Genomic DNA, 16,697 nt, shown 5'->3' with positions numbered 1-16,697 from the left:
CAAATGTCGTGTTCAGCTTCATAGATTACTTCTCCTTTGGTGTGGATACTGTTGTTCTCTATTTTCAAAATATTACAGGTACTGGTTCGCTCCTGTTGGCATAACACTAGGAATAAAAAATACGAAGCGGACGAAAGCTGTGCCAAATGCAAAGCTTGAGGCTGCTTACGCAGGAAAGAAAAAACTGAAGCACCGGGAGGTATGTGTAAGAACTAATAAAGCTTGTCTCAACCAAGAACATTTAAAGACTTGTATCGTAATCGGAGTTAAATTAGAAGCCGGTCACTTAAATGACAACAGAGTACGGTTGCTATATGTTTATTTTATACCTTCGTATCTATTGCCATCTGAAGAAGAGAAATTTGTTAACATCGAGTATAGATTTAGGTGTCGGGAAGTCGTTTCTGAAGGTAATTGTATGGAGTGTAGCCATGTACGGAAGTGAAACGTGGACGATAAATAGTTTAGACAAGAAGAGAATAGAAGCTTTCGAAATGTGGTGCTACAGAAGAATGAACTGCTTCTCAAGTTTATTTAAAAAAAGAACCATGTCCAAAATGTGAGCAATAGAAAACAGGTTTCTGAAATGCTGTTGTAGCAAGATAACTGCCTAATAAATTTGTGAAGTTTTATGTTTGAGGATGTGTTAGTGAAAGATTGTGATGTACTGGTGTCTGAGAATGTTTCTCTAAAAGTGAATTACCACGAGGAGGACAAATAATTCAGCTACTCAGAATGTAACAGTAGTTTTGTCAGAGGTTGAGGCCAATCCCTTTTGGCTGTCAGGTTGGTTTGTCAGCTGTAGTTTGATTTATTTTCTTGTACCGTGATTAAATAGCAGAATTGGTTACTGCTTTTCGTAGAAAGTTGTGGAACTTTTTTTTGTCTATTCAAAGTATCCGCTTGGATAGAGTTTTCATGGCATGATCAAAGCGGTATTAATCTGATTGTACAGCTCTAGTACCCCCTATTTCTGTTTCTTTTACACATGCAACTTCTGAGCTATTTATAAAATATTAATATTCTAATTATTTTGTTCCAATATAATTTTGAAGAGAGGTTTCTTCCACCTTTATGGCTGGTAATTTAAGAAATACCATAAAATATGCTAATTATTCTTATTGAGAAATAGACGCTGATTTGCATATTGCTAGTTCAGATGCTAAAGTAAGCTATTGAGAAAAAGGCAAGGAATTGACTTTTGGCTTGATTTACATTGCACAGCATTAATGCAAAAGGTCTTGTCATTCACATGTTGCAGCTTTGAAATGTTAACATATCGGGGAAGATATAATTCTTTACCAGAATGATGTTAAACAAGTGACTTAGAGGACAGAATAAGTCCAAGTTCCAAGGCATAGTTCTCAGTGGTGAACATGCATATGAAAAGTGATAACTTCTGTTTAAGCATGCTACTGTCATTATATTGGAAACTAGCAACCTGATACCAAACTAGAGATGTGATTCATAACTTGGGTATTTCTCAATCCCGGGAGTCATCTCTATTTGAGGCTATTGTTCACTTAGATAAAGCCACGTGATTCACTGGTATATGACACTTGATGACTCATTGATTAGATTTAAGTTGGGCAGTTGGAGTATGAAACAATATAGGTAAATGTAGTGTGCCAGATTGTCATGTTTCACACACATTGCTCCTTGACTATTCAAAGCTGAGTTCAGTGGATTTGTAGACCAGCCAAGTCATCCAATGAGGATGGTTAAAATTTTTCACAGTTTGTTGGAATAGAACAGTGCAGTGACACACTACATTCCATAAAGTTTATGTACATAATACACACTGAAATTTATGTATTATTTGGGTACGGATATTCTGAACTTACTTTGCAGTTTGTTTCCAGAAAGAAGAGTGCATTAAATAGGGCTTGAATGTAGACATCGGTCTGCACTACAGTTCAGTCTATTGCCAAAACAAAGATTTTTTGTGGAGGGGGGAGGAGATGGCACTATCACTATGAATTGACTGCAGCAAATCATATAAACATAAACTGTAGAGGCAGATTGTTGCCAAAGACACTTTTGATATGACAGCATACATAATTTATAGGAAACTTCCTCTGTAATGACAATTGTAGATAAACTAAACTTACTGACAGAAACCGGAGAAGATATGGATATGTGCTAATTCTTATAAGGAAGCCATTACCATGAGTGAGACTTCTGAACCTAATGTATAACTAGAAAACTTGGTATCAAAGAAAGCATGAAAAAAAGATGCAGCAGCTTAATAGCCACTGTCAGGATAAGAGCATTAAGAGTCATATAGATCCTCACAGAATTTACATTAATACACATCTAAGTTTGTATCGAGATGTATGAAACTTGTGTGTGTGTGTGTGTGTGTGTGTGTGTGTGTGTGTGTGTGTGTGTCCCACACACACACACACACACACACACACACACACACACACAAAAATTGATTTCAGACCACTGGGAACATAAAATGTGGGAAAATAAGTCTTGTTTCACACACCATAAAAGCACATTGGGCTAAAATTCACCCTCAGCACACATCATGCTAGTACCCTGTAACACTACCTCTAGCCTTGATAATGGCCTGATTTCGACGAGGACATGGGTGTACCAAATCCTTCAGGTATGCCATATTCAGCTTAAGTTATTCATTCTACATCTACATACATACTCTGCAAGCATGGCAAGGGGTACCCTTTAACACAACTAGTCATTTCCTTTCCTGTTCCACTTGTAGGTAGAGTGATGGAGAAACAACTGTCTATATGCCTCTGTATGAACCTTAATATGTCGTATTTAATTTTTGTGGTTTCTATGCGTAATTTATGTTGGCAGCAGTAGGATCGTTCTGCAGTCAGCTTCAAATGCTGTTTCTCTAATATTTCTCAGCAGTGTTATTTGAAATGAATGTCATATTACCTCCAGGGATTCCCACTTGAGCTCCTGAAGCACATCTGTAACACTTGCATGCCAATCGAACGTACCAGTGACAAATCTAGCAGCTTGCCTCAGAATTGCTTCTATGTCTTCTTTCAGTCTGGCCTGGTGCGGATCGCAAACACTGGAGCAGTACTCAAGAATAGGTCACATTTGCATCCTGTATGTGGTCTCCTTTACACATAAACTACACTTTCCTGAAATTCTCAAAGTGAATCGAAGTCAACCATTTGTCTTCCCTACCACTATCCTCACAGGCTCATTCCATTTTATATCTTTTTTTTTGCTATGTTACACCCAGATATTTAAACAGTGTGACTGTGCCAAGCATGACACCACTAATGCTGTATCCGAACATTAAGGGTTTGTTTTCCCTACATTAAAAGCCAGCTCCTATTAATCACATCAAATAAAAATTTTGTCTGTGTGGTCTTGTCAACCTGCAGTCACTTAGCTTCAACGCCTTCCTGCAGACCACAGCATCATCAACAAACGACTGCAGATTGCTGCCCAGTCTGTCTGCCAGATCATTTATGTATAAAGAAAATATCAATACTCTTATCACACTGCGCTGGGGCACTCCAGATGTTACACCCATCTCTGATGAACACTTGCTGTCAAGGAAAACATACTGGGTTCTACAACTCAAGAGGTCTTCAAACCAGTCACATGTCTGGTAGCCTATTCCGTATACACGTACCTCTGTTAAGTCATTGATGCTTAGTTCCCACAGACTTAACACATTGATGGGATGATGATTGCTACTTTTTACCCACTGTTTGAAATAGTTCGACATGGGATTGAGCTTTGGTCATTTATTGGACCAGTTGAGGCGCATATGGTGCCTAAGTGTTCGCTGCCAAGCCAGGAATGCCTTCATAGCCGTATGAACAAAGCTGTTGTCAGCTTGGAAGTTTCCACGACCACTGTTCCTTTGCTGTATTTCATAGCTGCGAGTGCTACACTTCTATATAGACATTTTGGGCAGCCCATGTTGATACACCAACAGATTGGGTACCTTCATCCTTGATATGGTTGTTGGCATGTCCAATCATGGGAGCTCCTTTCAGCCGATCTGTAAAATTACACAGTTGTGGCCTCTTACTGTACTGGTTCCATACAACAGACTGACATACCAAACTACTTTACTGTCAAGAGTTACACCAGTGGTGGAGAGTCGTATGACTTGGTCCCAGTTTACACCATCTATATTTCTCCAAAGTGACCAGTTTTCTCAAGGGGTTAACCAACATTTTGTACTTTTGAGCTTACTTTGGTAATGCCATGATCATTCTGTGTGTAACACATTTGTTTCATCTGCCTGCAAGACTTTGGGTACCGTTGGGGTGGGGGGTAAAGATTTTTTTGGCTTGGCTTGTAATCATCTGTATACTGCCTCTGTGACCTACTAGTCACCAGCAATCTCCTACCCTTGTAGTAAATGTTCTTTTAAACATCTAAACAAATAGAAAAACTGGATGTTAGCACACCTAAGATTTCAGATCGTGTATGGGGGGGGGGGGCAAATACGCTCTTTGTGGATGCCAGTTGAGTGCCCACACTACGTGCCCATGGGCACTGTCAGCCAAGAGTTCTCACTCAGTCTCTCTGCTAATATCTTTCATTCGTTACCAGTATGCGTGTGGCAAGATGGGCCTTTTAATTTTGTGTGGTTAGGGTTGCCAGTATCGAAGTGTCTTTGGCGTTCGTCGTAGGATAAAATTATTGCGAGGAAAATGGCTGAGGTCGTCTTAAGATTGTACAAACGATACTTTTTAGCTGGAACATAAACCAGCCCCCGGTATCTGTTTTGTAATGCTATTTTATTGGTATGGAAGAAATACAATGTAAAGACACATTTTAAACTCCTTCATGAGAAATTCGTAATCACTTTGAATACTGAGGAAAGAAAGGCCAAATTTCTCAAGTTAAAACAGGACAGGAAAGAGAGAATAAAGTAAGTTCATGTATTGGTATGTCATTTCTTCTTAATGTTACTGTTATTTATAAAGCGTTAAGTTAGTTTTTACCTCTTCGTTGTAACATATTTACAGGAAGAGAATCATGTAACCGACAATGATGACTGATTGTCAGCTGTCACATAGCTCTTAAAGTAACCAAAACAGCACATCCCTTCAGCGATGGAGAATTTGTTAAAAAATATCATTCAGTGAATAACATAGAAAACCAACACGACCTTTTTTTACAGCCTAATAACTAACATGCAAAGCCTTATATAACAAGTGGCCACATAAAGGTATGCACACTAGCATAAATTTGTTTGCTCTTCTTCAGGACAGAATTGTTATAAGCTAACTATTTTTAATTTTTCATTCAATTGCACTTTTGTGTAAAACAAGAGCGGTCTGTAAGGCTTCACTTTGCAAATACTACACGCATGTTATATTGTGTGGTAAGTGCGCATTGCATCGTCACACTGTAATAAATATGACCATGCAAAGAATTCTAATGTGACTACAAACCCTAGCGTCAGCTGTTTATCGTGTATTATCGGCAGTCTTCAGTCCTGTTCGCAAATGTGAGAATGCAAGATGCACGCGAATCTTCCCCGCGCAGCGATACACATGCCCACAGTGCCCGCAGGCACCTTGCACGCGCAACCCTGATGTATACTAAGGCAACAAAAGTCATGTGATACCACCTAAAATCGTGTTGCACAACCTTTCACGTGGCGTAGTGCAGCAACCCGACGTGGCATGGACTCAACTTGTAGTTGGAAGTCCCCTGCAGAAATATTGAGCCATGCTGCCTCTATAGCTGTCCAGAACTATGAAAATGTTGCTAGTGCCAGATTTTGTGCACAAACTGACCTCTTGATTGTGTCCCATAAATGTTAAATAGGATTCTTTTCAGATGATGTGGGTGGCCAAATCATTCTATCTTATTGTACAGAATGTTCATCAAACCAATTGCGAACAATTGTGACCCAGTGATGTTGCTCATCGTCATCCTTAAAAATTCCATCCACAAGTGGCTGCAAATGGTCTGCAAGTAGGTGAACATAGGTATTTCCAGTCAATGACCAGATTGGTTGGGCTGACGACCCAGTCAATACCATATAAACATAGCCCACATAATTAAGGAGCCACAGTGCCTTGTTGACAACCTAGGTCCATGGTGTTATGGGGTCTGCACCACACTCAAACCCTATTGTCAGTTGTTACCACCAGAAATCGGGACTCATCTGACCAGGCCTTGATTTTCCAATCACCTAGGGTCCAACCAATATGCTCACTATCCCAGGAGTTGCTGTTAGCGTAGACACCATGTCAGTCATCTGCTGCCATAACCCATTAATGCCAGATTTCACCACATTCTCCTAACGGATACATTCCTCATACATCACACATTGGTTTCTGCAGTTATTTCATGCAGTGTTGGTTGTCTGCTAGCAAACACCACTACTCTTGGTCATTAAGTGAAGGCCATCAGCCACTACGTTGTCTGTAGTGAGAAGTAATGTCTGAAATTTGATATCCTCAGCACACTCTCGACCATGGAGCTTGAAATGTTTTGAATGCTCTAACGATTTCCGAAATGGACTGTCCCACATTCCTCATTAAAAGTCTGTTAATTTCTGTCGTGCTTTGTAAAACTTTTCACATGAATCATCTGAGTAGAGGTGACAGCTCCGCCAATGCACTTCCCTTTTATCCCTTGTGTACTACCGCCATTTGTATATGTGTATTTCACAATCCCATGACTTTTGTCACCTCAGTGTAGTATCCTCAGTATGTGTTCTCAGTGCTTTGTGACAGTATTTCTCATTTCAGCTGCCTTATCAAACTATTATAACTAGCAGTAGTCAGAGTTTATCCCTTCTTATGGAAGTGCATCAATATATGGCCTTTGAAATTCAAAACTGGATGTTTTTATGGCTTGAATTTCTTCTTGATTGGAGATGACAGGTGATTACTCATTTGATTATCTTACTATTGGGTCATAATGTTGTAGTCAGGGTTCTTTCCTCATAAAGAAAGAGGGAGGAAAAATCTCTCTCTCTCTCTCTCTCTCTCTCTCTCTCTCTCTCTCTCTCTCTCTCTCCGTTTTTTTCCCCCCTAGAATGGCTTCATCAAATTGCTACATATGCAACAGCAGAAACAATCCTGTGTATAAACCTACAGTAGAAATGTCGAAACAGAGGTTCCGTGGAATGAAAAATCAGCACGTGAATAGTGTGCCTCAAATGCTCGTGTAATCGAATCTTATTAAATGTGGTTAGTATTCGCTTGGAACATGTGTTGCAGACATTCCAAGGACCTTGGATCATTTGCTCTATTTCGGTATACACTGTATAAATGAGACAAGTTGGTAGCTTTAGAAAAAAAAAAGTATCATCGGCCGTTATGCATGACTAATTGTAGAGATCGTAGATGGCTAGGCCTTCTAAACAGATGCTGCTCTTTCACACTGAACAACAACTTTCTCCTGATACCATGTAATCTCCTGGTTCCCAATTGTTCAGAATCATGAGGCTGTCCTGTCATGACAGAGCTGCATAATATTTTTAATTGCAGTAAATGTGATATAATGTGCAATGATAGTGTTTGTGGAAATAATAAGGTGGTGTCCTTGACATGAAGAGTACAATGAAAGAAAGAAATAATGAAGTATAAAACATATCAGCTTTTACTTGAAAGTTCAACCTACTTGTGTTCTAAGAGTGCATTAAAGCATGGTTATTCCTCCTCCATGCTGTGGCCCTGTATATTAGACCCTCTTCGTATATTTGTTATGCAACTGTGAGCTATGTAATGCTGGAACTTGGGGAAGGGTCAAGCAATGTATAAAATGTGTCAGATGTTTGCCATAGAATGGAAATATCATGGTCCTCTCCAAAAGTATGTGTTGCTGTACAGGCGAGTGTGCGTTTGGAGCAGGCCATGAACGGTCTGTTTGAAGTAGTAATTTGAAGAAGACACAGAAAAAGTGTTGAAAGGATGCTGTCTGAATATGTAGATTCCTACTTTGTTGTTAATTTAACCAGTGTTCTATGCTTGTTGTGTGAAAGTTTAAATACCTCAAATTTTAACTGAACTTTTATGTTAAAAGAAGAGTACATTTGTCCAGTTACCACTGTCTGAAATTATACTTGACTTTGAGATAAATGTAATTGGCTTAATATTTTGGGATACCTGATCTTCTTCCTAGAGCACTAAGAAGATTTTTGATTATATGTACTGAAGTGTAACAGCAAGTTTATCATTGGACTGGTGGAAGACCATGCTGTTATTGATGAACAAGAAAGTGATTGATAGCAGCTAGTCACTAGTTACTGCAAAGCCTTTTGGGTCTCTGACAATTGGGGAGCATTACCTTTTGGTAGAAAGTGGACTCTAACTTTCCACTAAAAATGATGTGTTAGATATGTGTGAATTGTTTTTCTGAAGTGGAAGACCTGAAATACTTGATACAAAGTTAATCCTGCCCTATAGTTCAGTTAAAATTACTTACAAGGGAACCTCCCCATCGCACCCCCCTCAGATTTAGTTATAAGTTGGCACAGTGGATAGGCCTTGAAAAACTGAACACAGATCAATTGAGAAAACAGAAAGAAGTTGTGTGGAACTGTGAAAATACAAGCAAAATATACAGACTGAGTAGTCCATGGGCAAGATAGGCAACATCTAGGACACTGTGAGCTCAGGAGCGCCATGGTCCCGTGGTAACGTGAGCAGCTGCGGAACGGACGTCCTTGGTTCAAATCTTCCATCGAGTGAAAAGTTTAATTTTTTATTTTCAGTTTATGTGACAAACTCTTATGTTTTCATCACTTTTTTGGGAGTGATTATCACAGCCACAAGAAAACCTAAATCGGGCAAGGTAGAAGAATCTTTTTATCCATTCGCCAAGTGTACAAGTTAGGTGGGTCGACAATATATTTCTGTCATGTGACGCATATGCCGTCACCAGTGTCGTATAGAATATATCAGATGTGTTTTCCTGTGGAGGAATCGGTTGACCTATGACCTTGCGTTCAAATGTTTTCGGTTCCCATTGGAGAGGCACGTCCTTTCGTCTACTAATCGCACGGTTTTGCGATGCGGTCCCAAAACACAGATGGTAAACTTATTACAGTGAACAGAGACGTCAATGAACGAACGGACAGATAATAACTATGCAAAAATAAAGAAAGTAAAATTTTCACTCGAGGGAAGACTTGAACCAAGGATCTCTCGTTCTACAGCTGCTCACGCTACCATGGGACCACGGCGCTCCTTAGCTCCCATTATCCATGATGTTGCCTACCTTGCCCATGGACTACTCAATTTGTATATTTTGCTTATTTTTTCACAGTTCCACACAACTTCTTCCTGTTTTCTCAATTGGTCTGTGTTCAGTTTTTCAAGGCCTATCCACTGTGCCAACTTATAACTAAATCTGAGGGGGGTACGATGGGGAGGTTCCCTTGTTAGTGAGTGAAGTTTCAGTTGAGTTGAGTGGCAAGGGTGAGCGGCCAGCTAATTGTACTTCCTTCTGGAGTGCTGTAAGCTTGCTGCGTTCCTTGTTTTGTAGATATGGGCAGGACATTGTTTAATGTGGGTGGCTGCATGCTGGCAACATTGCCTGCCCCCCCCCCCCCTCCCTCCCCTCCACCCCTGCCACCCTCTATCACCATTGCAATCTATCAATCACAAAGTAATTGTAATTGGAATATAATGTAAAACCTGAGAGGGGGACATATACATAAGAATTTTGATGCTCTTATGCTGAAGACAATAGAATGTTGAACTCTCCACTATTACTCAACAATTTATATTGGAGACAGACACTTTTTTTTTTTTTCAACTAGAGCATGCATTTTTGCCAGTTTTGAAAAAGGTAGTGACTGGTAATTTTAATAATGGAACAGTTTTTTCCCCACAGTAAATCTCTTAGACAATTCCCAAATGTTACAATTATTAGCATTCTTTATGGTGATGTACTTCACATTGCAGATGGTTATAGTATAAGGAATAGTGACTGATCTAGTTTGATGGTGTTAATAGTTTTTTTGGGGTATTCCTCTAAAAGCATCCTTGGAGGTGATTTAAAACTTTTATAGATATAGCTTGCATTGTAACTACTGCGTATTGTGAAATTTTCGCTCTCTTGACAGTGTGGGATTGATAGTGTATGTGAAAAATGTAAATATTGTGTAAAATACATCAGCGTGAGATGTTTTGGAATATCATTGTTTTACACAAGTTTGTTTGAAACTGCTTTCCTATACAGCAATTTTTTGATGTTGAAAACAGCCTAATACACTCATGTTACAAATAAGTAGTAATATGTTATGACATATAGACATTTATGTACCTTAGTATATACAAATGTCATTTTTCTTGTTGCAGTTGGTAGCCTTGGCAAAGCAGTTAGATTGGTCGGAAAGACAAGTTGAGAGATGGTGGCGTCACAGGCATGCACAGGATAAGCCTTCCACGCTAGTCAAGTTTTGTGAATCAAGGTGAGTAGATATTGATGTAGTGCCCTTTTAATTTGCTATGGTTATGATCTCATCACTCATTTCTGTTTGATTTCAGGCTTGCATTTAGGTTGAAATAAGTTACTTAATTAAGGACTCCCTGTTAAGTCATAAGCAAAAGAAAATGTCAGATAACTGGTATTGTTTGCATAGCATCAGCCTTTCAGTGGAATAATAAATTGTAACCTCTGATAGTTTGGAACTTCATACCTGTGTTTTATGATGAAATATATACATTTATTAATTTTCTTCTGCGGTTGGCTAAAATATTGTCGTATTTCCTGGAAGTCTTATGGGTAGTTTCACTTGGTCCAGAAGATTTGTTCATGCCACAGGACGAGTCAGAACAATGTAGTTACTGCAATAATTTTGCAACAGCAGTGCAACATAAAATATGATTTCCTGGTTTGCAAGACTTTCCACGGAACAACCCTCTCCCTACTACATGTCCTGTGTAAGGGTTTTTGCCTGCAATAAGTCATCTGATCAGTTGACGTTAAAACTTTCATTGAAGAAATTGTCGCTAAGAAACTTTTCCCCCACATTACTAATCTCTTGGTCCAAGGCCTAGTTCTTTGAAACAGTTCCATGATTTATCAATGATCATTTAAAATATAGGTGCAATGTGAAGTACACTTATCCTACTGACAGCACAGTTTTCGTGTTTGCTGGGTAGTCTTCAGGGGACTTTGCTGGCATAGGTGACTTGCTCTGTTTTTATTTGACCTGGACATAAGTAATTAGTTTGAAGGTACAGTTTTGTTGTGTGTTATCAACTCTTTCTGATGTTAATTTTGCATGCAGATAGTGCATCACATTTAACTAGTGCTGAATGATTATTTTATGTGCACTAGGGTGTCATGTAAATTGTACACAGGGTTACATAAATATCAAGTTACAATGAGGCCGTAAAATGTGCCTGAGGCAAGACAGGGTGATTTGAAGAGGCATTTGCTATTGTTGTTTTTGACTTATCAAGCCAGTTGATGTGTCATTGGGTTTAGTTTACTTTTCTCCACTTGCGAGTAGGCGTTGTGGGATTATACTCCTAACCAGCAGCATGTGACATCTCATCTCATCATGGTCATTATAGTAAGAAATCCTTGTATAGACTCAGTGAGACAGGAAAAGCGTTGGACAGCTGTAATTGATCCTTGACTGCTCAATCACTGACTAAAACTTGCAGGATATTTGTTGAAGTCAGGTGCAGGGTGGACAAGTGTCCACTAGCTTCTCCTGTCTCTAAGGTTAGGTAGTTTGGAGGACCTCGCGGTCATCATTATGACCCTGGAGCGTCCTTAAAACCATTGTCCTGCAAGAGTACAGCAGTGGTGTAGTGCAGTATCAGTGGGATGCTGTAGGTGAACAAATGCATGCACATGACCAATAAGTAGGTTCTTGTGTTGTTAATCAGTGAGAGACAATAGCAAGTGTATACAGGGCCCCATTTAATTCCATGTTAGCACCTCCAATACAAGAATATCTCTACCATTTTTCTAATTGATGTCCTGCCAGGCAAGTGGTAGCTGATGCCTCATGCGGTGTTTGATACACTTGTACCTTGCCATCAGCATGCATCGTAACTCTTCAGGCCTAACAGCCTTGTTCTATGTTTAGATGCTGTGGTGGTGGTCAACATTGTCATCTCGCACCATGCAAATGCACACGACCTGCGGCATGTGTTTCCTTAGTAGTATATTTCTTGAATTTTGTGCATGTCATTTCTATTTAAGATATGTAACTGTGCATTTTTGTAATTGCAAAGTGTTGTTAGGCAGTCTTTGCCCATTCACCCTGTGAGTGACAGATGGCCGCTTCTTCAGCAGTGTCTGAGCAGACACAAGGTGGGGAGGGGTATACTAGTTGAGCTCCAATGTTAGGTGCATTATGGAGCCCCTTTGTCAAGTAGCATTCAGGGGATGAAGAAAGTCAATGTGTACTCGGTATATCTGCTGGGGGGTCTCATCAGAGATGTGGAGGTGGCTATTGAGTGTGCATTCTGCAGTAGTCTGAAATTTGTGGCTCACGCCAGCATTGACGACGCCTGTTGCTTGGATTGTGAAGCCATCCTCAGTTCAGACGGGCGGCTAGTGAAGGTTGTGAAGGCTGCTGCTTTTGTGCGCAGGGTGCAAGCAGAGCTTGCAGTGTGCAGCACTGTTCCCATGTTCCCAGAGTCAGTAGGTTCCTTTGGTTTGGAGCCCAGTGGAGGGTCTCGACAAAAGACTTTGTCAATTCTGTGACTGGTCTTGGCTGCAGGTTTCTGGACCTGCATTATTGGGTGGGGAATCATAGGAAACGCCTTCATAAGTCAAGGGTGCAGAACCCAAAGGAAGCAGCTGCTTAGGTACCACAGTACGCATGTTTTTTTTTTTTTTTTTTTTTTTTTTTTTAAGGTAGGTAGCTCACAGATAGTGTTGAAAGTAAAGACACTTTGACTGTCAAAATTTTATCAGCAAACTGTTGAAGTATTCCTAGCAAAGTTCCCGAATTTACAGCATTCCATAAAACTTTTCGCACTCCCATTATTCTTGGTACCAGGAGATGGCTGAAACCCAAAGTAGAAAGTTTCAAGATTCATAGAATGTATATCGAATACTCAGATTGGACACCAAAAGAGGGTGTGTGTTAATTACAGTTGCCAAAAATATTGTCTCCCCAAGGTCAAATTTGAGCGTGACAGTGAAGTTATCTGGTTGTGTGTAACAGGTCTAAATGTAATCGAATAAGGAGTAGATGCCTGTCTTCCTGGGGCATCAGGATACCCAGCAACGGCCATCATGCCAGTTGGCCTTTGCTGTGGCTGGGTGGTGCCCGTGGGGAGAGCCCCTGATTGGAGTGGGTGGCATCAGGGAGGTTGACACGCAATGAAGTGGACTAAGTCATCTCTTGCTGTGACTATATGGCACCAGCAGTCTCTAAGAAGGACAAGATTGAATACAATGCTGACAGGTATGACCCTAAATTGTTTCCCTCTCTCGCTACACCATGGGCTGAACGTAGGGCTACAGAATGGAGCGAGTCATATTTGCCTCGGTTTTTAGTCTGTAGCAGAACTTTCTACCTACGAAGCATCAATTATCGTTGAACACCTTGAGGATAAGTTTGGAGAAGTGACAGTGCTGTCCAAGATGCAAAATGGCATAGTCTTGATACAGACAGCATCCCCACCCAGTCCCGAGCGTTACTCGCCTGTGACAATCTGGGTGATATTCCTGTTTCCGTCACTCCCCATAAAAGCCTCAACATGGTCCAGGTGATCATTTTCCATCGCAGTCTCCTCTTGCAGTCTGACGATGAGCTCCGCGCCAATTTAGAACGGTGGGGTGTTCATTTCATCCGGCGCGTTTACAGGATACCCAAAGACAACAGGGTTGCTACCAGTGCCTTCACCTTTACCTTATATGGTGATTCATTGCCTGAAAAGGTCAAGGTGATGGTTTATAGCCATAACCATACCGGTGCTTAAGTGCTGGATGTTCGGTCTCATGTCTTCCTGCATCACTTACAGCGCAACATGTTGAGACTGTGGACATCCACTGCACCCACATACCCCATGTACACCACCTCCCACTTGCATCAGCTGTGGAGAGCACCACTCGCCTTGCTCGCCACACTGCCCAGTACTCCAAAAGGAGGGGGAAATCATGGAGTACAAGACCCTGGACCGGTTGACTTACACAGAGGCTAAACGTAAATTTGAAAGATGACACCCCGTTCGGTTGACATCGACATATGCTGCATCTGTGTCACCATCGCCGTCCCAAGTGCCAGTGGTTCCTCACTCTGTGCCGCAAACAGTGGCCTCTCCTGGCCACCAGAATATATCCACCCCGTTGGTGGTGGGAGGCAAACCTTCCTCCGTTGTTCCCAAAGCATCTTCATTGGACATTGGTCTCCTTCCCCCTGTCGGAGAGCAACAGCCTCCTCAGGCTCCTCTCATGTGGAAGGGGTCCCTTGGGAACCTCTCTCCCAACGTCTCCACTAATGCCATGGCGGACTCTTGCCAGTGGCTCAAGGTGCCAGAAGCTGCTGAATGAAGAGCTTCACGGTCTCCTCCACGCCTGAAGCTGCTTTGGAGAAATCTTCCCATCAAGCCCCCTAAAGAGAAGTGCGAGAGCAAGAAAACTAAGTAGTAGTCTGCATAGAAACAGGACCCCCTGGTGGCCCCAACACCACCACTATCTATCAGTTCTGCATCTGAGGATGCAGTGGAGATCTTAGCATCCCTTGCGGACCTGGATCTCACTGATGCCTCATCCACCATAGAAATGGCTACATATACTCTATCGGTGGCAGCAAGTGACCGTGAGGCATAACCTGCCTCCTTGCTTGCTTTGTGCCTTACCAGCCTCACGATAACGTCATCCTCCAGTGGAATTGCGGCAATTACCGCCTGGCTGAGCTATGTCATCTCTTAAGCTTTACACCTGCTTTCTGCATTGCCCTTCAGGAAACCTGGTTCCTGGAAATGCAGACCCCTGTTCTCTACGGCTATAGGGGGTATTACAAGAACCGTAGTGACTATTATACTGTGTCAGGTGGAGTTTGTCTCTGTCCTGAACTCAGTATCCAGCGAACCTGTGCCCCTTCAAACCCCTCCTGAAGCTGTGGCTGTCAAGATAAGTACGACTCGGGAAATACTGTGTGCAACATATATCTTCCTCCAGATGGTGCAGTACCCCTGAACACATTGGATGCACTGATTGAGCAACTCCCTAAACCTTTTCTACTTTTGGGTGATTTTAACACGCATAACCCCCTTGTGGGGTGGCACCGTGCTTACTGGCTGAGACAGAGATGTCGAAGATTTACTGTCACAACTCGATGTATGCCTCTTAAATACAGATGGCCCAACACTTTTCAGTGTGGCACACAGCACATATTTGGCCATTGATCTCTCAGTTTGTAGTAGTGACCACTTTCCCATCTTCCTGTTACTGCCCCAGGATCAGGCTCACGGACGCAAGACCTGATGGGCTTTGAACAAGGCAGACTGGGGAAATTTCACCTCTGCTGTCACCGCTAAATTTCTCCCACACAGTAACATTGATGTGATGGTTGAGCAGGTGACTAGCACAATTGTTTCTGCAGCAGAAAATGCGATCCCTCACTCTTTATGGTGCCCGAGGGGTAAGGCAGTCCCTTGGTGGTCGCTGGGAGTCACTGAAGCAATTGAGGAGCGTCGGCGAGGTCTACAGCGGCATAAGCGGCACACTTCCCTGGAACACCTCATAGCCTTTAAACGGCTCCGTGCCCATGTTCGCTACCTTATCAAACAACGGAAGGAGGAGTGTTGGGAGAGATAGGTCTCCACCATTGGGTGCCACACTTCACCTTCCCAAGTCTGGGCAAAGATCAAACGTCTTTTCGGATACCAGGCCCCAACAGCTGTCCGCGGTGTTAACATAAATGGCGAGTTATATAGCGACGCGAACACAATTGCCAAGCACTTTGCTCAAGCTTCTGCGTCGGAGAATTACCCCCCCTCCCCCAGCCTTTCGCACACTCAAACGGCGTCTGGAATGGAACGTCCTTTCATTAACTACATGCTGCAGAGAATCCCATAACGGCCCATTTACAGAGTGGGAGCTCCTCTGGCCTTGCACATTGCCCCGACACAGCTCCTGGGCCTGATCGCATCCACAGCCAGGTGATTAAACATCTCTCATCTGACTACAAGCAACATCTTCTCGTCATCTTCAACTGGATCTGGTGCAATGGCGTCTTTTCATCATAATGGCGGGAGAGCACCATCATTCCGGTGCTCAAACCTGGTAAAAACCTGCCTGATGTGGATAGCTATCGACCCATCAGCCTCACCAACATTCTTTGTAAGCTGCTGGAACGTATGGTATGTCGGCGGTTGGGTTGGGTCCTGGAGCCGCGTGGCTTGCTGGTTCCATGTCAGGGAGGCTTCCGCCAGGGTCACTCTACCACTGATAATCTTGTGTACATAGAGTCTGCCATCCGAACAGCCTTTTCTAGACGGCAACACCTGATTGCTGTCTTTTTTTACTTATGTGAAGCATATGACACGACTTGGTGTCGTCATATCCTTGCCACATTGTATGAGTGTGGTCTCCCGATTTTTATCAAAGACTTCCTGTCGCTTCGTACTTTCCGTGTCCAAGTTGGTGACTCCCATAGTTCCATCCATTTCCAGGAGGATGGAGTCCCGCAGGGCTCCGTGTTGAGTGTGTCTCTATTTTTAGTGGCCATTAACGGTCTAGCAGCGGCTGTCAGGCCCTCTGTCTCACCTTCTCTGTATGCAGACGGCTTC

At 42.2% G+C, this 16,697-nt stretch overlaps 1 protein-coding gene and 1 non-coding gene across 3 annotated transcripts in view; both read left to right on the top strand.

Moving 5' to 3' along the window:
* Positions 1–16,697, top strand: part of LOC126249015 (ceramide synthase 6) — a 134,853-nt gene that overhangs the window by 456 nt on the left and 117,700 nt on the right. For both annotated transcript variants that reach the window (XM_049950612.1, XM_049950611.1), the window contains exons 2-3: positions 79–199; positions 10,287–10,399. In XM_049950612.1, the coding sequence (XP_049806569.1) occupies positions 79–199; positions 10,287–10,399 (234 nt within the window). The remainder of the gene's footprint in view (positions 1–78; positions 200–10,286; positions 10,400–16,697) is intronic.
* On the top strand, positions 2,338–2,463 carry LOC126250483 (small nucleolar RNA SNORA23). The gene has a single exon (XR_007545709.1). It is a non-coding gene; the product is annotated as a small nucleolar RNA SNORA23 (small nucleolar RNA).

The sequence above is a fragment of the Schistocerca nitens genome, chromosome 3, assembly GCF_023898315.1.
Source record: "Schistocerca nitens isolate TAMUIC-IGC-003100 chromosome 3, iqSchNite1.1, whole genome shotgun sequence".
NCBI classification, from domain to species: domain Eukaryota; kingdom Metazoa; phylum Arthropoda; class Insecta; order Orthoptera; family Acrididae; genus Schistocerca; species Schistocerca nitens.
Note: the sequence above shows the minus strand (reverse complement) of the source record. Positions and strands in the feature narration are given on the sequence as shown.